This window comes from Aspergillus alliaceus (genome assembly GCF_009176365.1).
Source record: "Aspergillus alliaceus strain CBS 536.65 unplaced genomic scaffold BDW43scaffold_28, whole genome shotgun sequence".
In the NCBI taxonomy this organism is placed as follows: domain Eukaryota; kingdom Fungi; phylum Ascomycota; class Eurotiomycetes; order Eurotiales; family Aspergillaceae; genus Aspergillus; species Aspergillus alliaceus.
The window spans coordinates 405,166-429,359 of record NW_022474711.1 but is presented as its reverse complement, the minus strand read 5'-3'; the positions used below and the strand labels follow the sequence as shown (position 1 = coordinate 429,359).

The 24,194-nt window shown below is 48.1% G+C and overlaps 10 protein-coding genes across 10 annotated transcripts; 5 read left to right on the top strand and 5 right to left on the bottom strand.

Moving 5' to 3' along the window:
- The first annotated feature begins 51 nt into the window (after window positions 1-51).
- On the top strand, window positions 52-1,292 carry BDW43DRAFT_279501 (glutathione S-transferase). Its single transcript, XM_032042317.1, has 3 exons — window positions 52-297; window positions 361-740; window positions 810-1,292. Exons 1-3 carry the CDS (start codon window positions 257-259, stop codon window positions 1,154-1,156), a joined length of 768 nt encoding a protein of 255 aa, XP_031899324.1. The 5' UTR covers window positions 52-256; the 3' UTR covers window positions 1,157-1,292.
- Window positions 1,293-1,347: 55 nt separating this feature from the next.
- Window positions 1,348-3,427, bottom strand: ugd1 (UDP-glucose dehydrogenase; the record flags this gene model as incomplete). Its single annotated transcript, XM_032044992.1, has 3 exons — window positions 1,348-2,577; window positions 2,651-3,096; window positions 3,172-3,427. The coding sequence occupies 3 exons, from the start codon at window positions 3,425-3,427 to the stop codon at window positions 1,348-1,350; spliced, it is 1,932 nt and encodes a 643-aa protein (XP_031899323.1).
- A 586-nt stretch (window positions 3,428-4,013) lies between these two features.
- On the top strand, window positions 4,014-5,462 carry BDW43DRAFT_320141 (glycosyltransferase family 4 protein; the record flags this gene model as incomplete). The annotated part of the gene is made up of 1 exon (XM_032049038.1): window positions 4,014-5,462. The coding sequence occupies one exon, from the start codon at window positions 4,014-4,016 to the stop codon at window positions 5,460-5,462; it is 1,449 nt and encodes a 482-aa protein (XP_031899322.1).
- Window positions 5,463-5,695: 233 nt separating this feature from the next.
- Window positions 5,696-6,754, bottom strand: BDW43DRAFT_301065 (DUF1996 domain-containing protein; the record flags this gene model as incomplete). Its single annotated transcript, XM_032044991.1, has 2 exons — window positions 5,696-6,432; window positions 6,517-6,754. 2 exons carry the CDS (start codon window positions 6,752-6,754, stop codon window positions 5,696-5,698), a joined length of 975 nt encoding a protein of 324 aa, XP_031899321.1.
- Window positions 6,755-11,364: 4,610 nt separating this feature from the next.
- On the top strand, window positions 11,365-12,831 carry BDW43DRAFT_312156 (uncharacterized protein; the record flags this gene model as incomplete). Its single annotated transcript, XM_032047317.1, has 5 exons — window positions 11,365-11,540; window positions 11,854-11,984; window positions 12,038-12,324; window positions 12,622-12,762; window positions 12,817-12,831. The coding sequence occupies 5 exons, from the start codon at window positions 11,365-11,367 to the stop codon at window positions 12,829-12,831; spliced, it is 750 nt and encodes a 249-aa protein (XP_031899320.1).
- Window positions 12,832-14,546: 1,715 nt separating this feature from the next.
- Window positions 14,547-16,492, top strand: BDW43DRAFT_279496 (ABC transporter substrate-binding protein). The gene is given in 4 exon segments (XM_032042316.1): window positions 14,547-15,013; window positions 15,063-15,341; window positions 15,392-16,199; window positions 16,210-16,492. The coding sequence occupies 3 exon segments, from the start codon at window positions 14,854-14,856 to the stop codon at window positions 16,039-16,041; spliced, it is 1,089 nt and encodes a 362-aa protein (XP_031899319.1). The 5' UTR covers window positions 14,547-14,853; the 3' UTR covers window positions 16,042-16,199; window positions 16,210-16,492.
- A 132-nt stretch (window positions 16,493-16,624) lies between these two features.
- On the top strand, window positions 16,625-17,999 carry BDW43DRAFT_312154 (uncharacterized protein; the record flags this gene model as incomplete). The annotated part of the gene is made up of 3 exons (XM_032047316.1): window positions 16,625-16,787; window positions 16,841-17,115; window positions 17,172-17,999. 3 exons carry the CDS (start codon window positions 16,625-16,627, stop codon window positions 17,997-17,999), a joined length of 1,266 nt encoding a protein of 421 aa, XP_031899318.1.
- Window positions 18,000-18,037: 38 nt separating this feature from the next.
- Window positions 18,038-18,877, bottom strand: BDW43DRAFT_312153 (SDR family NAD(P)-dependent oxidoreductase; the record flags this gene model as incomplete). Its single annotated transcript, XM_032047315.1, has 2 exons — window positions 18,038-18,525; window positions 18,586-18,877. 2 exons carry the CDS (start codon window positions 18,875-18,877, stop codon window positions 18,038-18,040), a joined length of 780 nt encoding a protein of 259 aa, XP_031899317.1.
- Window positions 18,878-20,716: 1,839 nt separating this feature from the next.
- Window positions 20,717-21,533, bottom strand: BDW43DRAFT_279491 (Glyoxalase/Bleomycin resistance protein/Dihydroxybiphenyl dioxygenase). Its single transcript, XM_032042315.1, has 2 exons — window positions 21,299-21,533; window positions 20,717-21,237 (listed from the first exon to the last, which is right to left on the bottom strand). The coding sequence occupies exons 1-2, from the start codon at window positions 21,428-21,430 to the stop codon at window positions 20,887-20,889; spliced, it is 483 nt and encodes a 160-aa protein (XP_031899316.1). The 5' UTR covers window positions 21,431-21,533; the 3' UTR covers window positions 20,717-20,886.
- A 1,012-nt stretch (window positions 21,534-22,545) lies between these two features.
- Window positions 22,546-24,104, bottom strand: BDW43DRAFT_279489 (2-hydroxyacid dehydrogenase). The gene has a single exon (XM_032042314.1). The coding sequence runs from the start codon at window positions 23,751-23,753 to the stop codon at window positions 22,710-22,712; it is 1,044 nt and encodes a 347-aa protein (XP_031899315.1). The 5' UTR covers window positions 23,754-24,104; the 3' UTR covers window positions 22,546-22,709.
- Window positions 24,105-24,194: the final 90 nt, after the last annotated feature.

Here is a 24,194-nt window from a genome sequence, read left to right as displayed (position 1 = left end):
GCGATGATGCCGAGGCAGATGTACGCCTCTTGATCTTCTCCTCGTCGATCAGTCTAGCTCTGCTTGGTATAAGAGACCTCCATTCCTGATATTGGTCGATTGCTCGTGTCATCTTGCTGATATCTCGTATTGTCGGATTAGTAGCTATTCCGTTCTTGGGGTGAATCGTATTTTAATCCAACTCAACATCCCCTGATCAATATCAACCAACTCCAACCCAGCTCCCTCGTACCAAAGGACAAGAACATACGTTAAAATGGCGGACGCAAACAAAGGCGCGAACATCACCCTTTACTGGTTTGCCTCTCTTTTAACTCCTATCTACTTCCCATGAACAAAACTAAGAGGAAACTCCACCAGGCTGGAGAAATCCCGCTCCCAGCGCATCGTCTGGCTCTTCGAAGAGCTAGGCCTAACCTACAACCTGAAGATCTTCAGACGGAACTCTGAAATGCTTGCACCCCCGGAGCTCAAGAAGATCCACCCTTTGGGCAAGTCGCCCGTCATCACCATTGAAACCGAGCACTCCGAGAAACCCCTCGTGCTGGCTGAGTCGGGCAATATCACCGAGTACCTGTGCGACCACTTCGGCGGTGACAAGCTCATCCCCAAGCGGTACGCTGAAGGAAAGGAGGGCGCAGTTGGCGGCGAGACGGAGGAGTGGATGCGCTATCGGTATTTCATGCATTATGCCGAGGGTACCTTGATGCCGTTTCTGGTGTTTCAGTTGGTTATGGATCGTAAGTTGCCTTTATTCCATTTTTAATGGGGGTTTTTGGGGTCGGTCAATGATTAATGGTATGATACAGGCATGAAGGATGCGCCCGTTCCGTTCTTCATCAAGCCCATTCCTCGATTCGTGGCGTCGAAGGTGGAGGAGGCTTTCCTTACCAGGAATATCTTTGGTAACTTTGATTTCTTGGAGGAGCGGTTGAAGTCTGCCCCCGGTAGTGGGCCGTATCTGTGTGGACAGCAGTTGACGGCTGCTGATATTATGATGAGCTTTCCGCTTATAGCGGCGTCGTTAAGATTGCCTCTGAAGGACAAGTATCCCCACCTGTCAAAATATGTGGAGATGATTCAGGCGGAGGAGGGCTACCAGAAGGCTGTGAAGAAGGTGGAGGAGATTGATGGGACGTTCCAGGCTTCGTTGTAGTTTTTTTGTCTGTCGTGTTTGATGTGGGAATTTGATGTATGATTTTTATAGTGGTCATGTCTTGTATCTTGATGTTTATGCTAATGATCGTGCCGCACGTGCATAATTAGTAATGAGAATGTTCTATGGAGTTCAAGTCAACTACAAACACGAAGAGGGTATCAATCTAATGGGATCATCTGAATGTTGAATCAGAGACCAACGCCGTTGGAACTGGTCGAGACTGCGCTGCCAGGCTGTCGTCCAACGGTATCTAGTTGGATTCCTAATCTTTCCATTTCTCGCACGTCTAAGAATCCCCGTCCGTCTAGCACCCATTTGGGCTCTTTTAGATTGTACGCGATGCGCGCCCACTCCAGTGGCTCAATTGTAACAGGTCGACTGGACCCCGAGCGGCAAGACGGACATTCAGCGGCACAGGCCTCTTGCGGCGCAAGACGGTAGGACACCTTATTGAACGTCCAGGTCTCCTCTTCTGGTTGAATAGGCGCCATGATCACCTCCGCTAGGCTATCATATACCCCCTGGTCCGATTTGATAACAGGCTGATGTGTCACCAGAGAACGACTCCGCGACTTGTCTGAGACATTCCGGAACTGGTCACAGTCTGTCAACACCAGAACTGCGTGTGCCTGAGAACAAGCCAAATAGGGATCTGCGAGAACCTTGACCGTACCACTATCCTTATCCAAAACATGGCTCAGCCCCTCCAACTCCCGGACAATATCCTCCTCCTGACAGTAAGGATCATATATCACAACCTCCATCGGCCGCTCCTCCATCAGCAGCCGAATAACATCGACCGCCAGAGACTCACGCGTATCTCCCGTGTTCTTCTTAAACGCAAAACCAAGCAGGGCAATCTTCCGACCCTGCAAATTACCCTCAAATTTATCAACCACCCTTCTGGCAAATCTGTTCCGCTGCAATTCATTTATGACGTTCACCTGGTTCCAGTAGTGGGCGACGTCCTCCAGCCCCAATGATTCCGCCAGATACGTTAGGCTGGCAATATCTTTCCGGAAGCACGATCCGCCGAACCCTAGACCTGCCTTCAAGAACTGAGAGCCAATCCGCGCGTCCATACCGACCGCCTTAGCTACCTGGTCGATCTCGGCCCCGGTTCTCTCGCAGATAGCACTGATGGAGTTGATACTGCTAATTCGTTGAGCGAGCATGGCGTTGGCTACTAGCTTGGCAAGCTCAGAGGACCACGAGTTGATTTCGATGATACACGATTCAGGTATCCACGTGGAGTATATACTAGCGAGCATGCTTGCTGCACGCTGCCCCGCCGGTGTTCCTGATGATCCGATGAGGACACGATCAGGTGTGACGAGATTGTCAATAGCTGAGCCTTCAGATAAGAATTCTGGATTGGAGAGAACCTCAAAGGGCAGCCCTGGTCGAAGCGCGGAAAACTAAAGACAAAAGTTAGCATACCGTTTTAATTGTCTATCGTAAGACTAATGAAACGCAAAAGAGGGCAGCTACAATTTGTCGGATCCGCTGAGCAGTACCACACGGCACCGTGCTCTTCTCCACGATAATCGTACCCGGTCTCGCATGCAGTGCGATCTCTCGCACAGCCGCGTCGACGGCTGTCATATCGGTGGCTCGCCCAGCACCCAGCCCAAAGGTCTTGGTTGGTGTATTTACTGCCATGAAGACTATATCGGCGCGAGAGACGCTGCCGGCTGCGTCACAGGTAAAGCGCAGATTGGGACGTCGCCTCAAATAGGTGGAGCTGGTAGACATAGGAGAATCTAGGGTCGCGATATCTGCTCCGTCCCGCGTGACACGGACGACATTGTTCAAGCCTGGTTCGTGGACGGGGAGATGTGGCGACTTCCATTGCTGAATGCGACGAGGATCTCGATCTACGACTTCAACGGTGATTGACGGGTTATATAGAGCGAGAACTGCAGCGGTTGGTCCACCTATGAGGTGTCAGGTCATACATAGATGTATACTGAAGATCCACGAGCTGTCGTGGCATGATAGTGGCAACATACCTACGTACCCTGCGCCCACCACGCAGACGTTTTCGACAAGCGGTTTCCGTAGCGTAGAGATGCTGGGGATGTTCTGAACCTTTGGGGGCTCGAAGTCAAGATCGTACGTGGGTGAGGGATGCGGGAGGCCGAACGAGACAAGCTCCTCCACCTTGGAGGCACCAAATAATGGACTCGAAGCTGGAGTTGTAGGAGGCGTTGAGTGCTCACCCAAGCTCCCTTCTGAAGTGCCCAGTGGAGAACGTGGAATGTCCATTGTGTGCGTCTCCTTTATTTTCATCATTCTTGTACCAGTTCTCTTCTTATTGGCACGAGAAGAATAAAGAGGAATAGTAACCAGGGGGTTAAAAGGTTTATACATCTCATAGTTCTGCGCCTGACCCTTGCTGGCTACCCCGTGGCCGAGGGTAGAATAGTCTCATCAACCGCTGCATGTTTTCTGGCGGCAACTAGTCTTCCACATGCCCTTCCTTCAAAAAATGAGAGCGTGATGAAGGAAAGTCAAAGATTGAGGAATCTGCTGAGCAGGATAGATGATCGTAGGGATCCCCAAAGAGCTTGTGGCGTTGGCGCACGGGGAGGAAGAGACGGGTTATCACTGGTGAGCTTGTTGATGCCGGATCCTCCCCACGTGCCCGCACGAAGCCCTCCTACACGAAGCTTGTGTACACTTAACTCAAAGCCTTGACCATCCTTTCGGTAGAAGATCGCCAAGTCGCCTTACCCTCATGTGCCGGGTGCGTTCTCATATCAGCTGCCATTATGCGATTTTAACGCAAGAAGCGCTATTATATACATCATGGTATCGGCACCTCTAATTCATTGGGTCCTCGCTAGGCAACATGGCGCCCTCTACTCCTCAGCAAGATGAATTTCCTACTATGCTCAGAGGCAGGCGGGTCCTCCTGACTACGGAGTCTTTGGGCCCTGTCAATGGTGTTAGCCGGACGACGTTGAGCCTGGTAGAGTATCTCAGGCGCAACGGTGTCGATCTGGCGGTAATCGCACCAAGCTATCAAGGCTTGCACCGCCAGGAACAACAAGATGTAGCACACCTACGGATACCTGGATATCCTCTGCCATACAACCCAGATTTGACAGTGGTGTACCCCTTCCGCTTGGACAATATCTATAAACAAACCTTTCAGCCCGACATCATCTACGTCGCCAGTCCAGCATCTCTGGGCTTTCAGGTCCTGCTGCAGATTCGTCAGTTCCAAAAACAGCCCACCGCGTTGCTTAACTTCCAAACCGATCTATCAGCCTACAGCGAAATAATTTTTCCAGCCCCTTTGGACAAATTCGCAGTCTGGCTCTTGGCAACAGTGCAAGGATATCTCTTCAGCTGTCCGGCTATACACACCATATTCTATCCTTGCTCAGCAGTCCTAGACTACCTAAAGAGCACAGGAGCCCCTATGGAACGTACAGCAAGATTAGGACGCGGCGTGGACACCTCACTATTTAACCCCTCTCACCGCGACAACGCCTACCGAAATGAAGTCGCCCCAAACGGCGAAATAATCCTAGTATACGTGTGCCGCCTCGCTCCAGAGAAAGGGTTCGAGTTCCTAGCAGATGCAACAACAAAGCTTGCAGAGCAAAAGCTTCCCTTCAAACTACTGATCGTTGGCGGCAATCGCAATCCTGCCGTTGAGAACAGAATCCATCGCCTCTTCGACTCGGTCAGAGGGCACGTAATTTTCACAGGGTTCCTGACCGGGCAGCCTCTAGCCCGCGCATACGCCTCAGGTGATATATTCCTTCACTGCTCGATCACCGAAACCTTTGGCCTAGTCGTCCTGGAGGCAATGGCCAGTGGCGTACCCGTTATTGCGAGAGACCAAGGAGGGCCGTCGGATATTGTCCGGCACCAGGAGACGGGGTACTTGGTTCCTCCTGATAATGTCGATAGGTTTGTTGCGCTGGTGCGAGAGGTATCTGTGGATAATCGGCTGCGTTGTGTACTAGCTACTTCTGCGCGGAGGTATGCAGAGGGTACAACGTGGGAGAAAATTAATAACCGTGTCGCTTGGCAGATGGCTGAGGCACTGGAGCAGCGCTCAGCTGAGGAAGGATTGGGTGTTTTGGATGAGCCTGTTGTGGTTAATTTTATGTTGTCGATACTAGAGAGGATGCGTCTGATTCTTGCTGTTGGGCTTGTGTACTTCATGTGGTTGATTGCTGTGGTTCCTTTGATTATCCATGGGCGGCGGATTGTTCCGAGGGCTTTGCATTTGGTGTATAACGCTCCACTGCTTGGGAGATGTGTAAGGCTTCGTTCTAGATAGTGTACATCTGACACATATGTGATAGACCTGTTTGTGGTTCATTCTTGGGATTGCTATCAACAAATCAACGCAGACTGAATTCAAAGATTTTGATTTGACTAGTATACAGGCACAGACTATTGGATGGCATTGAGACCACGTATTAGATATAGAGATGAATACCGAAAGATCAAATTCCAAAACGAAAGTCAAGAGGCTTTTGCTGGGCATGACCATCACAGCACCGCCAAACACTAACCCCGATGACGACGACGGCCCAAATGTCTCCTGGCCATGGCCGACTTGCCCATCATCTTCAAACTCTCTAAGTAATCACCAGTCCCATGCTCCGGATCCGCATCCTTAGCGGTCCCCTTTGCACAAACAGAGCCAACATTCCCCTTTCCAAGTGGCCCTTCTACGCTCTTAAACTCCCGCTTCGAGGTCGCCTGCAGCATATTCTCCGCCGCCTCGGGCAACCACCCCATAATAAAATCGCCATGCGAGCAGTACGAAGAGCCACAAGCGAGCTGAAGGGGCGGGGTCCCCTTCCACCCATTGGGCAGGATCTTCCTCAGATCATAACGGATCGAGAACCTCAGTCTCGGAACCCGTTTCATGCCAGCAGGGCACCAGTTGTCGCCATACCCCTTCGCCACGCGGGGATTCTTCGAGTAGGCCGATTCCAGGGTGTCGGGGTTGACGCAGTCGTGGAAGAGCAGGAGGGTCTGCATATGAGTGGAGCAGGTCTTGGTGGGAAAGGCTGCCGGGTCTTTGTTGTTGTCGGTTGCCTCGCCTTCGCAGAACCAGGAGATGCCGGCGGCATCGTCCACATCGGCTTGGGATTTGGCGGCGGCGTTGCCGGCTAGGTCGCGGTAGTTTTGGGGGATGGCGATCTCGGCCTTGTCGATGTCGACATAGTAGGCGCTGAAGCGCATTGGCTTGATGGGGGTGTAGGTGTTCCCTTCGACGTGGTAGAGGGTTGGAACCCCTAGGAAAGGGAGAGGGATGATTAGTCTTTTTTTTTTTTTTTTTTTTTCCCTTTCTGATTTTTGAACTGGTCGAGCTAACTCACAGTAGACGGAGAAATCATTGGGGTTTTCGGCAGTTGAGCAGCCCTTCTGGAGCTCGGCTGAGGAGTTCGTATTGATGGTGACTGCGTCCGAGCCAAAGAAGCTGTGCATATGGCTTTTATATTCACCAGGAACCACAATGGGGTCAATGTTTTTGTACATGAAAAGATCGGCGACAGTGACTGTGTAGGCCTGGGCGAGAGTAGCCGCCATGGCTGAAGACAAAATGAAAGCCCGCATGATGAGAACAAGGAATGAAAATGCGGAAAAGAATGAGTGGTTGCTCTTTGACCAAGTTATGCAGGGATTTATATATGTCTACAGATGGTTCTTAGCTGTATCATCTATATCACCGTCTTGATATCTACGCCTTCCCTATGGGACACTATCAGTTGTGGATTGATTATTTCTCAGGGAACCTATGGAGATATACTGAACGTTTAGAGGAATACTATCTAACCAATATGTCTGTCAGATCCGCTGTCCTAATCAAAAAAAAGCAACGATCGTCTCAGAGTGAGAATCGCTGTTCTGTTGAGTTCTTCATTGGGTAAGTGGCAGGAGTTTGATTCAAAGTTATGTGTTTCACTATTGCTCCTAGGGACTCTTTTGACCACTGATATGCAACCTGAACAGAGACGGAAAAGTACCCACAGTACTTTAGTCAAAGATGGTCCGAGCATTAGCATTGCCCTATTGGGGTTTCACTCTTCCCTGACTCGAGTAGGAGGACGTATTTTTAGCTCTGAACAGACTATCGGTCGTGCCAAGTGCCTTCGGGATTTTAAAAGTGGATCATCCGGTAGTACTGCCCACACACATGAAACAGTTAACCGGAGCATGAAAAGGACTAGGATGCGAATGTAGATAAGGGGCGGCTCAGCATGGCAAACAGTTCAAAGGGCGCGGTGGCCTTCTTACAACTAAAAAATGCAGTCTTCATGATCACCAGCTCATCATCGTCCATGCAGCCGTAAGAGATTTGAGCATGATGGGTTCCGAGAAACGAGAACATCAGAACAAAAATCTCCTTTCATCTGGGAGCTGAAGAGGTGAACATCTCATGAGCCTCACCTAGAGTCTCGAACAGAGACTCTGGCGTTTTCCTTGTTATTTGGCGTTGGTTGGCCCGATTGCACATGGCGGAGATGAGGGGGTCAGTTCTCCGAAAAGCATTGTGCCTTCGCGACCGTCGAAGGATTGGGTTACTCCCATTATAAGATGAGAGAATATATCCTCCACGTGCTCGAGTGATGTTCCGCGCACCAAGCGTCTTGATCGTCGGGAGTCGAAAGCTCTAACCCGGACCTTTGAACCCAAATCCACATCTTTCTTTGTATGTATTCACTGAACAGTAATTCGTTGATATTCTGAACTTCACAGTACCAAATTCGATCATTAACCTATACCTAGATATGTCCATGAAAGATGAAGGAGGGTAAGTTCCAATTGGCCATTGACTGATATCCACGGCAGTTAACTAACTCTATACAGGTTAGGGTGAGGGCATTTCCTCTTTTTCTCTTTTCTTTTCTTTCTCTTTTCATCTCGCCGGCAAGTGGAAGGGTGGGGTAGGTCTTGCCAGCACGCGTTTTTATTCTTGAATCAATGAAGATATCGACCAGTACTATAACTACCGTCTCCCTGCGACTGGGGGAGACAAAGATGGTTTGTAATCGGGCCGAGGATGCACGCATAAAGGCAACGTTTGCGAAAGGGGACAGTGCTACGAATCCCTCGTCCCTTAGAATATCACTAAGAGGTGTTGATGGCTCTGGCTTGCCTGTAATGAAGGCTTTTTCACTAGCAGGAAGATTTGTCAAGACCTGTTCATTTTAACACACCACTTCTGAGCTTTTGGGTACGCAATCGGGAGAGCTTACTTAACCCTGTTGGCAAATTTATCAATACAGGAGGACATCCACAAGACCCTCCGTCTTTCCTCCTTTTCCACCCGACCTATGGAAGATATGAAGCAATGTTCCACTTGAGGATTTGGGTTATCTAACTGATGCATTCCTAGCATGATTGCGAGCCTAGATGCCTTTCCACAGCTTAACCATGGCATCGGAAAGAGGAACATCATCTTGTACTCGCACGCGGTGGTAAGGAGCCGTGTCTGAGCATGTGCTAGGGAGAGGATCCCTCCTCCATAGCCTTTCATTTTATCCGCTTCTGTGTACTTGCGGGCTCTTTCTCAACTGGATGTGGATTGTTATACTTTTCGCTGACAAGGGCTGCATGGTACCAGATTATGTATAAGAGGCATAGTGTGGGCCGAGCATGGCCAGTATAATCTAACGCAGCCAGGTATCTATAATGGTGTATAATCGGCATATAACTGTGAACATTCTCAAAGTAGGCCCGGCACCTGTAGATATTAGCTGATCCCGCATGAAGATACGAGGAGTTGGGTTACATGCAGTTCATCAATAGCTTCTTGATCTGGGAGGGGTTCCTCTAGCCCTAAACTGATCATACCCAGCCCAATGCTGGGACCCGTATATACCCCCTCGGTGGTGGATGATGGCGACGGATCAGTTTCTGGCATCCTATCTGGATGAGAACCAGCATCGCTCCGATTAGGGCGAGAGGCTCTATCTATCCGTTCATCTGGAACGATGGTGGAAGAAGGGATGGAATTTCCTGTAATACTAGGCTATTGGGCACTAAGTAACGCCTCCACTTGTGCTTTTTAACAAGAAATATTAATATAAATAAGCTAATTGCATTGTTTCGCTGATTTTGAGACGCGTCTAATCGAGAACCTAAGACCGCTGTATATCCTCGCTTTGGACCACTTTTCGTCCGCGCCATAACGTAGGCCCATTTCCGGTTATATTTAGAACAAGTTCCACAGGTAGGCTTTGCCCTATCACATTTGGACTTCATTCCCCGACAGGTTGTACACACATCCCCCTTATAGTAGGTGTGATAGGCTCTGTCATGACCACTTTGCAATGTAATAGCCTCTGCGGGACATTCATCGATTAGCTACCATGGATGATTCTCCAGGCCAAATGGATGGTTGGTGAGGATGGCTTGCTATGGGCGCTCGCGCGGGTGATCACAGATGCCAAGGCGTACAAGCTTCTAAATTCTCCCGTGTAAATTAAAATCTAGAGGATAATGCTATTGGGAGGGGGTTAATGTTGCAACCAGACAGCCCAGCGCCACACCCCGTAGGTGGATTAACATAAACAAACTCCCATTGAAAGGCTCAGGGTAAAAAAGAATGCTTACTAAACGGGGAGGGTTCAACATCTATAACCCTAGCTAGGTTCAACCCCAGAAGAAACCCGGCCGACATTAACTCTGGGATAGCGTAAGTCTACAAGCCGCTAATACGCATGCTGAAGGCTCTTATCGGGTGGAGGCCCTACTATGAATTTGCTCAGTGGAAGACGCATTCTTGGTCTTGATATCTTCGAGGATGGATTTCCGATCATCCTCCGTGATGAGATCACGTACCCACCAAAGAAACTTCTTACGTGGGTGCTGGTCGTAACAAGGAATCGGATACTGTAATATCTTGGGGTATATGGTAGTGAAGTCGTCTTTCACTACAATATTGAGCACTAAGGGTTTATGATCGCATCTATATTAGAGTCAGCACTAGAATCTATTTTGTTTAGTGGCTTAAGTATTCGATGTAGATATTTATTTTTATAATAAAAAATCCTAGCTCAAAAATTTAGTAGAAATAATATATTATCTTCAGACCCTGAAATGATTATAAAATCAAATAACTTCATAATCGGACATTTTAGTTCTATGCTCTATTTTATTTTGAGAAGATAGGTAACTGATATCGGGCCTTTGGCGGTAGTTCTGGTTGAGAGATCTTAATCAGAGAAACAGGCAATCTGGCCATTCTTCTCGTCCATGGCACACGCTTCTAGACGCTATACAGCATCCTCTGAAAGGCATAAGTTCTGTAACGGGGGCTGGCTGGGTATGTATGGATCATATCCCTACATGGAATAGTTTTGCGGTATAAAATGAGTAGTATGCAGTGTACGGATAAATATCCCGTTCATTGTTAACACTGCGGAAACGGATCGCCTGCTAACTAGTTTGGCTCCTGGCTGTTCCCATTGGCCATGAAAGGTACGTTAAACCGACCTCAAATGGGCACATTGTACCTACCGGGTTAAAACAAAGCATAACAGGAACTGTTGTATACTATGTCTATTTAGGAAACGTACTCTGAAGATTACTTTTAAAGCGAGATTCTATCCGTGCAGATCGTAGGTATACAGACACAGAACATAGTCCCACAGCTGCTATCTCTTTGCTTTGTAAACTTGTTACTCTCTAACCGGAGAACGCCTCGTCAGTGTACGCCTAAGAGTGCAGCGCTGTCCAACTAAAAGAAAAACTAATGATTTTGATTGGACTATGGTAGTTGAGGAAGGAGCTGTAGGCAATGTTGCATCGCTGATTGTTGGATGATTATCCCCTTGTCTATATACTGTCATTTTTACAGAGGCCGATATATGTCCGGGTCACGTCTATTTATTGCTAGTTCGAGAGCGGATTATAGTGAAATCAACTCTTGTTCATACCCATCATTGATGGTTAGACTAAGTCTTTGCCTGCTTGTGGCTGTTGGTATAATCTGACTAACTTGTCCTTGTCGCCAGTGATACTTCAGAAAATAGTCGATATGACAATCTAGAAAATGTACGCTTGCTAAACGCACCGGCAGCAGACAGACAATACTTCTTAAAGATAAGGAACCTTTTTCGTAAAGTAACTCTATTCAAAATCGCACAAGAAATCATCATTTACAACAATTCGAGAAACAATGCTAGAATTGATAATGTCTCCCTGAAGTCATACGCAAAATGGATCTACACCCATCCTCTGACTCAGTGTCTTTTCATCCCTACGGTACGCTGTTTGATGTCGATGGATGGACCGATTCTGATCTCAAAGGCTTATTCCACGATGATTGGGACAACGTTAAGATGGCCATTGGTTCGCTTGATCGAGCCATCTCCTTTGTGGCTGGGTTGACCGTGTATCTTCTCTAATCCTTTGCTGCATTGGATAACTCCCGAGCTCCGGATGACTGGATTTCTGTGGGGAATCAGATACTCAATGGTCTTCGCTGGATAATGAATGAATGCTAGCCTGGTAGTGTAAGTATTTGAACATCACTTGTGGAGTCGATGACACATCTACTGCGCACCACGAGCTTGAAAACACACTGTGTCCTTTCAAAGTGACTATGGGTTCTGTAGTTGCCAATTGAATTGATTTGTTGATTTTATCAGGGAAACCTCTATTCGTGTCTGGGACGCAAAGTCCAAACTAATCTGGATCTGGCACAGAGAGCACTCTACCAATTCTGTTGAGCCCATCCTTAAACAGGATGATAGTGACGATCAGGAACTTCGATTTGAGAAATGTCCGCAGAGGGAGGTAGCGGACACTGACTTTGCGCCAAACGGAAAATATGGTGGTACCTTATTACGCCTCGCTCGCAAGCAGCCGAGATATCTGATAATATCACAGGTGTCTGCAAACTTATCATGCGTTTTCAGAATGAGGAAGCTAAGCGTTTTGGTGGTCTGGGTTGGTTGCTAGATAAGGAGACAGTCGTAACAGCCGGCCATTGCTTGTACAAGAAGAAACTAGGCTGCGTACCTGTCATAGAGGCGATTGTGCGATATGGGATCGGTGCATCCACAAACGAATCTAGGATGGCAACGAGAGCTGCGTTACACCGTGGGTATTTCGCAAGATATCATCCACCACCTGGCAGTAGCGTTATTAAGCTTGACAAACCGTCTAAGGACAATGTTAGCCTTTCAATTGGTTGGTTTCCCTGAACCCCGTGTTGTGGGATATCCAATTGCCGAGGCGAAGGACTTGACCAGGACGCAAACATATGATGGAAGGGTCGTGTACAGCTTCTTTCGACTTTTCGAACTCACTACAAGGGATCATGCACTACAAGATGGACACTCTGAGAGGGAAGCCATGCTGGTAGCACATCAATAACGTACAATATCGCTTCCTGATCAGGCAGTTTTGGGGGTTCAATCTTTTGTAAAAGTGGGTCGGTGATTGGAACTCACACTCGCGGCAACAGGCAGCTTCAGATGAACCAGGGTGTCCCCAACAGTCACCATGGTTTCAGTCTTCCGGCATTTCAGAAGGCCCTTCTTGTTCCCGAGAATGAAGCCGGCATCGAAATGCGTAATGCACCCAAGGGGGTACCCAGTGGGGCGCGGGAGGTAAGGGTAAAACTGCCCATGGAAGGAAACATCTTAGAGTTGACTTCCCATTAGGTCATATATTATTGAACTTTCTGTCTGTTGGACATGCTAAGGGCCACTCTTTGTTCCGTTTCTAAATTACCATCAATGTTTTGCTTGTCATCGGAGATAAGTCTATTCAATTTGGTATTTTATACGGTCTCAAAGCATTCTATTTTCGCGAAAAGGTGGCTCTCCGCGGGGTGCTTAATAAGTTTCGTCTATCGTGGTATACCACAAAGCTCGATTTCTTATGCTTCAATTAGTTTGTCTGAATGTCTTCTTTCGGGGTGACTACGCACATAGCTCCACTACCCAACGTGTATTATGGCGTTTTATATGGCTTCTTGCACTACAGGTTTAACAAATGCGTAAGTCACGCTGTTACAGTGACCAGCTTCCAGGGTATATTCCCACATCTCGAGCAGCTCCTAGCCCAAGTCGTCCGTATTTGCTGCACCATCCACCCCTATCATAAGGGAGATATCATACACGATATGAAACGACTTTGAAACACCCTTAAACTAACAAAACTACCAAAACGTACATGACGAGTTAAGAGACTCGCCAGCCATTCCAGTGCGTCGACCTTACGCACATAGTATTTACACTGCACTTCGTGATAGTTCGACTGAGGAGGAGCCTATCTTCGGCCCGCTTTGGTCATTCTCTAGCTAGTCTGAAGGATCTGAACGGATCGAGCTTCCGGCTCTGGAAATCCGGTCTCGGCGTCGAGGCATCCCTGCCTTATGTCTCAGTGCAAATATATGTTGATGTATGGGTAAGTCTGTCTAACTTCATTCTTGCTGTTTGACTTATAGAATGGTCTCATTGATCCTATGATCTAGGGCCTCGAAAAAGGTTAGGTTCAAATGACGGTTGACTGGGTGCGATGATTCTAAGGCTCGCAATATCCTGGGCATGGAGCTTTGTAAGTTTCAAGGAACGATGGTGATGGTTGGTCGCACTGCAGGTGTTAGAAATTGCGAGGGAACAAACAGGCTGTAGCTTAGGTTACGCTTCATCAGTTTAAATTATAGATAGATTCTACGTGGCGAGCTCCTGAGCGGAAACTTCTTCCGGGAAAATCATACGACCAGCACAGGGCGTGATAAGAGTGCAATATTTGCCAAGAATACTCTTCAAGCCTGACTGAGAGGTCCGTAACACTACCGATTAGGGCAGATCAGGATTGTCGAGCTAAGACAATAAGGGCTTTTAAGGATAGTAAGGATAGAATTAGGGTTTAATAAGGGACCAACTGTAGAGGGCCTGGACCGCATCTCCCCACAGCCCTACCAGACATAAGGTTGCAACGCCACGAGCGTTGGTCCCGAAATTGGCATTAACCACGAGGCTTTTATTGGCATTTCGCGATATTCCTAGGATATTCACCCCTGGGTCGTGGCGCAGCTGTAGGGAAGCTTCAGTATCTGCCTAATCCTTCATTAAATATCGGAATAATTCCGCGCTTATCAAGCACTCAATCAGATAGTTTGGGGTAGGATTCACATCAAGTGGATACCGAACCACTCAATTTGCGTTCTTGGTTAGAGGCTGATATATTTCTCTGAGGCGTCAATCAACCTACATTAGATAGAAAGGGATCAACGGCGTTATGTTATTATATTATCCAAAGCGTTGTATGTAATCAACAAATATTGCCATTGATGCATTGGAGATCTCTTTATGCATCATCATACTATCCCCTACGAAGGTTAAAATGCCATGTTTCTAGTTGTTTCGAGTGGATTTGCTTCGGCCGGGTGCCTAGTAGGTGACCCGTGCATTAGGTTTCATATTATCAACTTAGCCGCGCAAATCCCAATGATTGTTCCATCAGAGTACCAGAATACTTAGCCCTGTATCTTGGCGCCAAGGGGGTTTGAAGGATTTCAGAAATACTCGACTAACATAGCCATCAAAAGGAGCTTAACAGATTTAGCTTCTAGGAGACCATGGTGGGCTTAAAAGGCTCGAAGATCCCCGGACCGAAGCCTCCAGTATTTCCACAACAAGAGAGTTTCACGATTCACTCCCTCTATACGTGGTAAACGCCTCTATCCTATCATGGTCTACTTGAAGCACCTTCTCGCTCTTTCGAGCCTCCTGTCGCTCGGTCGGTCCCAGTGGTCTCCAAACGTCCCCGTGGAGACTCGCAGCCTAGATGAGATATACGAAGCCGCAAAGAAAGAGTCCGGCACTTTGATCGTCTCGTCAGGAGGAGATGGTAGGATTCCATACGGCTATACCTTTTATATGTGACTAACAGCCTCTAGCCGGCAACCAGAACGATGCCATTATCCAGGCATTCCAGAAACGATTCCCTGATATTCAGCTGAACTGGACTGTCGACCTCTCCAAATACCATACGGCCCGTATCGACCGTGGCTTTTACGCCGACAACCAGACAACCGATGTGGTCATCCTGCAGACCTTGCACGACTTCCCCCGGTGGAAGGAGCAAAACCGTCTCCTCTACTACAAGCCGTCCGTATGGAATGATATATACGCGTCTGAGCGTGATCCGGACGGCGCTTACCTCCCAATTGCCGAATGTAAGCTTGAATCCTTCATTAGGCTGACCTGAGCCTTACAATGTACGCAGACAGCTTCGGCGACATCGCTTGGGACACCGCCAAGATGAACGAATCCGCGATTCCCGATGATTACGCATCATTCACCCACCCCAAATGGCGGGGAAGGCTGGTTCTCACCTACCCCAACGACGACGACGCAGTTCTGTATCTCTTTAGCAAGATCATCAGTCGGTACGGCTTTGAATGGCTCTACGCCTTGCAGGCGAACGACGTCCAATGGGTTAGAGGCTCATACACGCCCGCGGCCGTTATTGAGGCAGCTCATAACAGCACGAGAAACCCTCGGTCTGTCACATTCACCACCGGCGATGCCTTTGGCGGCTGGTGGGGGTCCAAAACCCCTTCAAAGGACGAGAGCATGAGTTGGTCCCAGACTGGTGCAATCTTCGCCGACACAAAGATGCCAGAGACCTCAAAGCTTCTGCTGAGCTTCTTGGTCAGCGATGAATGGCAGAAGCCTCAGGCCGATTCCGGCAGCTTTGTCCCCCGGGTTAGCTTGGACCAGGGCAAGCTTTATGAGCAGAAGAATAGCGAGGTCGGTGGCTTCCGGGTCTGGATGAACCAGCGGAATCTTGTCGATTGGTGGAAGAGCCAGTTGGAGACAACTCTGGGTACTCCCCAGGGACCCAGTCCTTTGGATCTCTATCCTCGTGTCTAGTCCGCCTGAGGCTAGGCTAACGATTATGTCTGGATATTATCAATTCCAGGCCAGTCAAACACATGTACTACTAATAGCCCTTCGTGCACTTGCTGTATTGTTCTCGTTGATCTGTGATTAGTTATTCACGCAACTAATATAACACTGTTGTGCATTGTTGTGCATTGTTGTGCATTGTTGGTTGCATCTGTCTCTATATATATGTACTCGATCAAACGCCGGAAAATCTAGGAACTAACAGCTGTATGTCATTCTACCACCAAAGTGTCTTCTACCTGATGGGTTTAATTTAGACATTTCCAAATATATTCATTCTGCTATGAATATTATGCCGAATGTTTCCATTGTATATAGTCCATTTAAAAAAGCGGGACTGCCGGGCGGTTTTTCCATTCCGTTTTCCAATTATTTATTTGCGTCTGACCTTCTGGAACCCCAAACCCCCAACCAACCAATTCACGTATTGAGCTAGACCATCTAGTCAACCCCGAAGATGGAGCCAAATAATTTAGTATTTGTTAATGTCTCTCACCCTAAACAAGTGCGAAACAGGAAGATACAACAGGTGATCCGACGGCGAGTAATGCGCGACATTGGCGAATCCCGTCGCAAACGCCCTCGTCTACATGCTGTAACCTTCGCATGGCAACAATTAGATGACTGGCAGTCTCCACCTACCAAATCCTTGGATTGTAACCCTTTGCCAGTGCAGTTGGATTCCAGGTCGCTCCAACTCATTCATTTTAGTAAGGGTGCCCTGCCATGGTCTATGTAGTAAAGGGGCTAACAAGGAACCTAGTGCAGGCAGAGGTTGACTATAATTATCGACCATTTCGAGCGGTTTGGTTCTCCATGGCACTGCATGATCACAGTGCCTTTAAGCTGTGCATGGCCAATGCAGCCATGTTCCTGGATGAAGCCACACATCCAGAGACCTTTCGGTATGAGACCAGCGGGGAGGCTCTAATGTATTATGGCCAGTGTGTGAACCAGATCACCCATAGACTAGGGGACTCCACCGACTGCATCAGTGAGGGGGTCCTAACCACAATCCTCGGATTGATTTGTCATGATGTATGTGATAGGAAGAATCATGCTCCGTTTGCCCAGCTGACTGGTTTCCCTGACAGTTATACGTGGGAACCTGGGATCGCTGGGCGTATCACATTCGTGGTTTAAAGCAAGTATTGCTGCTTCGTGGTGGCCTGAATGGCCTGAGCGACAATCTTCGTTTGTTCGCCTTGTGGTTTGATGTCTTGGGATCAGCCATTCACGACATGCGGCCGCAACTATCCGAATACCCTACGGATGAAAACACTCAGCCACCACAAACAGGCCCAGGGTGCGCGGCTCTACGCATATTGAGAAGACTCACCCGGTCACAATATCCTTCGGAGATGCTTGTAATGGCTCTAAATCGAGTTTTGACCGTATCTGATTTCGTAAACGCTCGCTATACCCAAACCGGGTTCTGGAAAGAGGAGAATGACCTCAGCCCTCTCGAAATGCTTGCGCCAGCAATACATATCTTACTATCTATGCCACGTCCTCAGAATTCAAACCTGAGTCCCTTTGAAAATGTCCACGAAATGACACGACTTGCTCTTTTAATCCTCATAGCGGAGTTGAAACGAGCTTATGGCTTACCTGCAAATGAAATCCAGCTGTTGCGGACGAAGTGCGCCGACTTGCTTAGAAATACGAACATTGATGACGATTTATCCCTGTTTCCAAGCCTTTGGTTATGGATTCTTGTGACTGTTGCGCTGCATCAACCGCTAGGGCCAGAACGAGGATTGTGTTTAACGTACATCGCCCAGCAGATGCCTACGTTAAATATACCTGATGGGCAGTCGGCCATCAAAATGGCCCGTGATATTGTCTGGATAGAAGTTCTTGCTCGACCAGATACTGTGCAATCTTTAATATCGGAAATCGACATTGCTCGCTCAGCGTAAACGTCGTTGTCAACTACTTTACCAGGCCTATGGAGCTTCTAATTCCCCGTGATCCCGCCACTCACCGAGATAACTTGTCCGGTGATCCATCGACTCTTTTCCGAAGCCAACAGGAGTGTAGCATCTGCAATATCCTCCGTGGTGCCAACTCTCCCCTCCGCCCTCGTCATCGGTACGAGAAATCCGTCAATCTTTTCCGCCTGTTCCTTGGGCAAAACACCCGTGTTGACAGGTCCTGGAGACACTGTATTAACGGTGATACCGTGGCTCCGACCCAGTTCCATTGCCATTGAGTATGTCAAAGAATCTGATGCGGCTTTTGCAGCACCGTAAATGGCCACCGGGGCCATTCCCAGTTTTGATGCAACGGAGCCGATGTTGATCACGCGACCGCCGCGAGGCATATAAGGGACGGCGGCTTGCACGACAAATATCGGTGCGTAGACAATTGTCGAGAACACGGTTTCGAGGGACTGACGCGTGGCCTGTAGGACACTCTGAGGCATACCTGCGGCTGCATTGTTGACTGTCGACGTTGTTCAATTAACCGCCCATACCTGAGGAGAAGAAAAAAAATACTACATACCTAGGATATCAATGTGATCGACGTTAAACGCCGCAAGTGTCTCGTCAACCAACATCTTCGCCCCTTCAGGTGTGGAAACGTCTGCCTGGACCACCGTTACCCTGCCTCCTTCGTTGGATATTTTCTGGGCCACACGAGCTGCGGCCTCAGCACTGCTGTCAGAGACATGGTCGATGGTCACGTAGGCTCCATTGCGTGCCAGGGCCGCCGCAATGGCAGCACCTATGCCTGTCTCCCTGGCTGAGCCGGTGATAATGGCAACCTTGCCTGTGAGCGAGAGCGTGTCAACCATTTTGCTTTGGGGGTATGAATTAAATTATGGGAAAAGCTAAGAAAACGGAACTCAAATGGGTCGAAGTTGTTGATGATACATGATATCCGGCGGGCGAACAGCCCTACTTATATTCCTATTTTTCCCCTCCATTGTGAGATGTTGCACTGTGCTCCTCAAGGTACTATCCTTCCTATGTTATCCAGATCAATAGACCCTAAACCCGATTAAGAAAACGGTGTTGCTTAGCTGCAGCCACTAGGTCTTAGTCAAATTTATATGACGGCGATTCGTGTCGGGTGGGTCTTCATTGATCCACTTTCTCGATTTTTATGTGAATGAGTTGCTCTCACCCCGATTCCGAATCAAAACTATGCGGGGAAGGCGATTAGCTAGGGGTTTACTTAAAATCATTCGCCTGCTGCTGTGTGAATTCCCAAAGTCAAAGCTTGGTGTTGGAACGCTACATTCTAGACGAAGTACCGACACCTAAAGATTGTTTCAAAACCCAAAGGCATTGAACTCAACACGAGCCAGTCTAAAAATGAGTACCCGGGTAAGGCCTACGAGTGGCTTCAACAGGTCTGTCAACCCAAAAATTCAGTATACAGACTCATCTACCGCTCGGGGCCTTATCCTATAGAGGCTAAGGTTGCTGGTTAGTATCAGTAATCTCATGCCAGCTTGTCAGGGATAGGGATTTGCCTCGGTAACATACCGCCTCGTAGAAGACCTTCACCCAATTTTTGAAATGGGTATTGAATGTCCTAGCGAACTGGCCAGTCATCCGGTACAAACCAACTAGGAGAAAGAAGCCTGTTTAGCAGTTGCTTCTGCTTCTCACTTCTCGATCATCTTGCCTCAAGATCTCAAGGAGGATCTTCTGTAGGTTCTGACGTTCCTGAGCCTCCCGGCGCCTCTCGTTAGTATCCACTTGCTCTGCCATCTTATTGTAGGCCGCCTTCATCTCCAGATATTTTTTGGGCAGCATATATGGTTGCGGTTCTAAATGGCAATTGGAAGTTCAAATGGGAGAGACAAATTTTTACAGCAAACAAAGAAAGGGGGGTAGCCGACGCTCAAGTTAATCGCAGAGCTTGATGAGCTTGGGGATTACTGATGGATGTCTAGGAGCTCGGCCTACTCTATATACCTCTTCGCTGAGGGTAACTTAGACATAGTTTGGTCTACTACAGACCCAGGAAAGTGGCATGTAGCGTACGGGTTACCATTTTTGTTGTGCCGATATTGGAAATACCCCAGTCCGCTCGATATATCAAACTTTATGTAGACTTCCAGTCCACGTACAGCCTCTCATTTTCGAAGGCAATGAAATCGTACACTTTCGAATATCATCTTCAAACACGATACGAAGCCGCGGAGACCACTGACGTCAGGGGTCTTGGTCTCATGGTTTTACCCTGCCATCTTTTCGAGCAAAGCAACTGATCGAAGCGGAAGCCTCGTCGTATATCACGGGACCTGTTGGTCTCAGGGAAGATATACGTATTTCGCTGGTAGCTATCGTAGCCTATCCCTACATACTCGCTAGACTACTCTAGGATCCCGTTAGCCATTTTCGTAATCGTGAGACGTTCGCGAGCCCTATGTGGATCTCAGATGTGGAGTTCGAAACGAAGATGCCCTTCGCCCTCTGGAGTAGAGTACAGTGCCGCTAGTCCCATCATCCCTTCTCCAGAGTGCTCGGGTGGTCCTGCATTTTAAACTCGTGGATGAATTCCAAGCATTTACTGACACCACTATGATCCTCGTCTATACTGAAAAGTATTCCTGCGGCGAACGGGCTTGCATACGTACTTTGAAGAAAAAGAATGATTTTACCATTACCAATCCACCGCACTTCAACGTATTTCAACGAAAGATCAGTCCATTAAGAGCGCATAGATTCATAAGCTACGGCGAAGATATATCCACCCGTTCTAGCCAATCCCACCTACTGAACCAGGGGCCAAGGTACGCAAGGTCTTTCATTAGGCCAATTGCGAAGCACAATCTCCATTTTATCCACCTCAATAATGCGGCCAAAGCCCTCTAGACCCAATCTCCGCGATATGTCCATCAGGATCCTCAAAATACACACTCTTCCCTCCCTTCGGCCAATCCATCCGGCTGAGAATAGGAACCCCCCGTGCCTGTAAATGAGCATCCCAACGCTGTACCTCTTCCGCAGTCTTCACAGCCAAACAGAAGTGCTGCCTTAGTTTGACGTCCTTTTCTGATGAAAGAAATTGAGGAAGAATGGATGGACTCGGCCCATGCGCGGGAATCACACCCCCCTCATCTTCGATATCCGCCGTCGTGCCACCTAGCTGGAAGAGGAGAAAAGTCGTTGAGCCGAGGGCGAACCCGGCTCCTCGAGCCTAGTAGTATACGCCAGTTACTACAGATGCGGTCGATCATTAAGTCGAAGGTGCGACTTACCGATTTGTTAAACGGTACAATGTTTAGGACCTCTTCGTAGAATTTTGCCGACATGCCTACGTCGCGCACGTAGAGGCAGGTTTCGAGAACATGGGAGAGTGGAGGTGGTGTTGAAAGGGTTTCGGTAGCCATTTTTGAAGTTATATTGCTTTTCTCTTTCACAGAAATTTTGAAGGGACTGTGAGATGTGTGTAGGTGATACTTTCGTTTGTGCCGTTGCCGCAGACAGATCTAGGTTGTCGTTCGGCATATCCATCAGAAAACTGCATTAACTAATATATAGGTTTATGTCAACTGAGCTAGACCTCTCTTCATGACGAATCGGTAGCGTCTAGACCTATCTCGATTGGTCAGTTGTCGTCTTCGACCTCGTATTCTGTGCATATGCTACGTTCGGGATTAGTCAACAGCGTGGAGAGTGTAGCATCGATGTTGAACATTGGAACAAGAGAATAGAAATCAGAAAGAAGAAAAAGGGTAGAAGAGTGAAATAATAGGTATTGGGCACGAATAAGAACGAATAACCATATGCGTATGGTGTAAGGAGCTCGACACAAATATTGTGGGTTCATCGCCAAACAAAAACGTCTGTCTGGAGTATGGGAGAGGTTAACAAATAAGATTATAGACTCTTGTCCCCTAATATCTTGCGAAGAGCACTCAAGGGGCAGATTATAAGTTATCACAGACCTAATATACTTGTCTTTCATATTAGCCAGTGTTGCGACAGCATATTCCGAGGTACTAGTTGTCTCCATGATATAGGTGGTGCAATCGTCATGGCCGATCCAACTGGAGCCTTGCCATTTGTGCTCTGTGAGCTTTAAGGTCGCATTCCGAAGAATGACCTTAGGTAGGTAGGAATATTGCCGAGGCGACTTCACATAGCGCGCTCATCGTGGCTGTAGTGGTATACTTGTATCTGTGGGATCCCCCCAGAGGTGTTGATGATACAATCTACCACACCGGCCATGTGGTTGAAGAGGTTGAGAATTATGAATCTAATGAGTATGGCCCTTATTGCAATTTAGTCACAGCATGGAACTCCACAATGGAGGAGCGGAAAAGTCCAACGGTATGGGGGTTGGCTGGCCGTATTTGTGGCCCAGCTGGGGAGTCGTGGAAATCTATTGTGGATTTGTGACAGAAGTTAGGTCTTTCTTCCTAGGGCTGATCCCAACCACATACTCGGTGGATTCAGTGATAATCTCTAGATCTCCAAGACAATGTTGTGCCATAAAAAGCAAGTCATTTCGTGATCCTACATAAGTATACCGGAGGCTCTCAGAGCAGCCTTTTCCAAAGCTTATGCCTGACATTCTCTCTGAAATTTAGGATAGTAGTCGATTTCTTTGTTTATTACCGTTATAGTCAAGGACATCATGTTCAGCTCCAGGCCATAGTGGATACGTTACAGGCGTACAGGCTCCCTATCCGTCTCGACCATCAAATGGCCCTCACGTACCAGCGAGTTCTTGCATGTCCTCTTCATAACAAAGTCCGTCAGATTCCCCAAGGTAACGCCGGCGATCTCACTGAGCGCCTCCTCCGTGAAAAAGGCCTGGTGCCCGCAAACGAGCACATTGGGAAATGTCATCAATCGCATCAACACATCATCATGGATGATCTCGCCGGAATGGTCATTGTAGAACAGCGACCCCTCTTCCTCGTACACGTCCAGCGCCACACCTCCGAGTTGACCCGACTTGAGCATTTTGATAACAGCTTTGGTATTCACCAATCCTCCGCGGGAGGTATTGACCAACAGCGCACCCTGCTTCATCCGAGACAGATTCTCATCGTTGATCATATGCCTGGTACCTTCCGTAAGGGGGCAATGTAGACTGACGATATCACTTCGCTGCAGCAGATCCTCCAAGGCCACAAATTTACCATACTTCTTGAATTCATCGCCTCCAAACGGATCATGTGCAAGCAGGTTGCACCCGAACCCGTGCATTATCTTCGCAAACGCCAGTCCAATCCGACCAACTCCCACAATTCCGACCGTCTTCCCGTGAAGCGTGCGGCCTAAGAAACCCTCAAGGTTGAAGTTCCCCTCTCGGACGCGGTTAAATGCACGATGGACCTTTCGATTCAGAGTCTGGATCAGCGCCACGGCAAACTCGGCGACCGCTTCGGGTGAATAGGAGGGGACGTTGGCGACGAAGAAGCCTAGATCTTCGGCGACTTGCAGGTCGATGTTGTTGAACCCCGCACAACGCAAGAGGATGGCACGGACGCCGTTTTCGTACAGGGTTTGGAGGACCGAGGCGTTGAGTTGGTCGTTTACAAAGACGCAGACTGCATCACTATCTTTGGCGAGAGACACGGTCTCGGATGAGAGTGAAAATGAGTGGTACGTGATATCACAAAGGGAAGGGTGTTGTTGCTGGAGTGTGACGTCAAGATAGTGCTTGTCGTAGGACCTGGTGCTAAACACTGCGAGCTTCATGTTGAACGGTTACAGTATACTACTTGATTAAAAAAGAAAAGGCTGCAATGCAACTAACTCGGACTCTGGTTAGACCTCGGTGGGGGTATGTAACAATGTTCAGTCCATGGATAGATTCCTCCTGTCTAGGGCTTGGCTGAGGGGTCGTGACGTGTGGATTCTCAATCTGTCCCCGTCCGTTTTTAGGAAGTATATTTTGTTCCATTCCTATATAATTAGCTAACCACATAATTGCTGATAATTAAGTGGCTATGTTACGAACAAATTAGGGAATTATCTGGACTCGGTCATCAGCACCACAGACCTATTTTTTGTACAGATTCTCATTGAGTAGACCGCAGCACTCTCTTTCACCGTTTGATCGTAATTACACAAGAGTCGGGGCCTCATGCCTATACATACTTAGTCAGCCTTTATATTTAGTGAAAAGCCATTCTTTCT

Excerpts from the sequence above, each read along its gene's own strand:
- BDW43DRAFT_279501 (XM_032042317.1), top strand. The coding sequence starts at position 257 with ATGGCGGACGCAAACAAAGGCGCGAACATCACCCTTTACTG. Across the intron at positions 298-360 it reads GCGAACATCACCCTTTACTG|GCTGGAGAAATCCCGCTCCC; the intron begins GTTTGCCTCTCT and ends AAACTCCACCAG. Across the intron at positions 741-809 it reads GTTTCAGTTGGTTATGGATC|GCATGAAGGATGCGCCCGTT; the intron begins GTAAGTTGCCTT and ends GGTATGATACAG.
- BDW43DRAFT_279496 (XM_032042316.1), top strand. The coding sequence starts at position 14,854 with ATGGTCTACTTGAAGCACCTTCTCGCTCTTTCGAGCCTCCTGTCGCTC. Across the intron at positions 15,014-15,062 it reads CGTCTCGTCAGGAGGAGATG|CCGGCAACCAGAACGATGCC; the intron begins GTAGGATTCCAT and ends AACAGCCTCTAG. Across the intron at positions 15,342-15,391 it reads TTACCTCCCAATTGCCGAAT|ACAGCTTCGGCGACATCGCT; the intron begins GTAAGCTTGAAT and ends CAATGTACGCAG.
- BDW43DRAFT_279491 (XM_032042315.1), bottom strand. The coding sequence starts at position 21,430 with ATGGCTACCGAAACCCTTTCAACACCACCTCCACTCTCCCATGTTCTC. Across the intron at positions 21,238-21,298 it reads TTGTACCGTTTAACAAATCG|GCTCGAGGAGCCGGGTTCGC; the intron begins GTAAGTCGCACC and ends GTATACTACTAG.
- BDW43DRAFT_279489 (XM_032042314.1), bottom strand. The coding sequence starts at position 23,753 with ATGAAGCTCGCAGTGTTTAGCACCAGGTCCTACGACAAGCACTATCTT.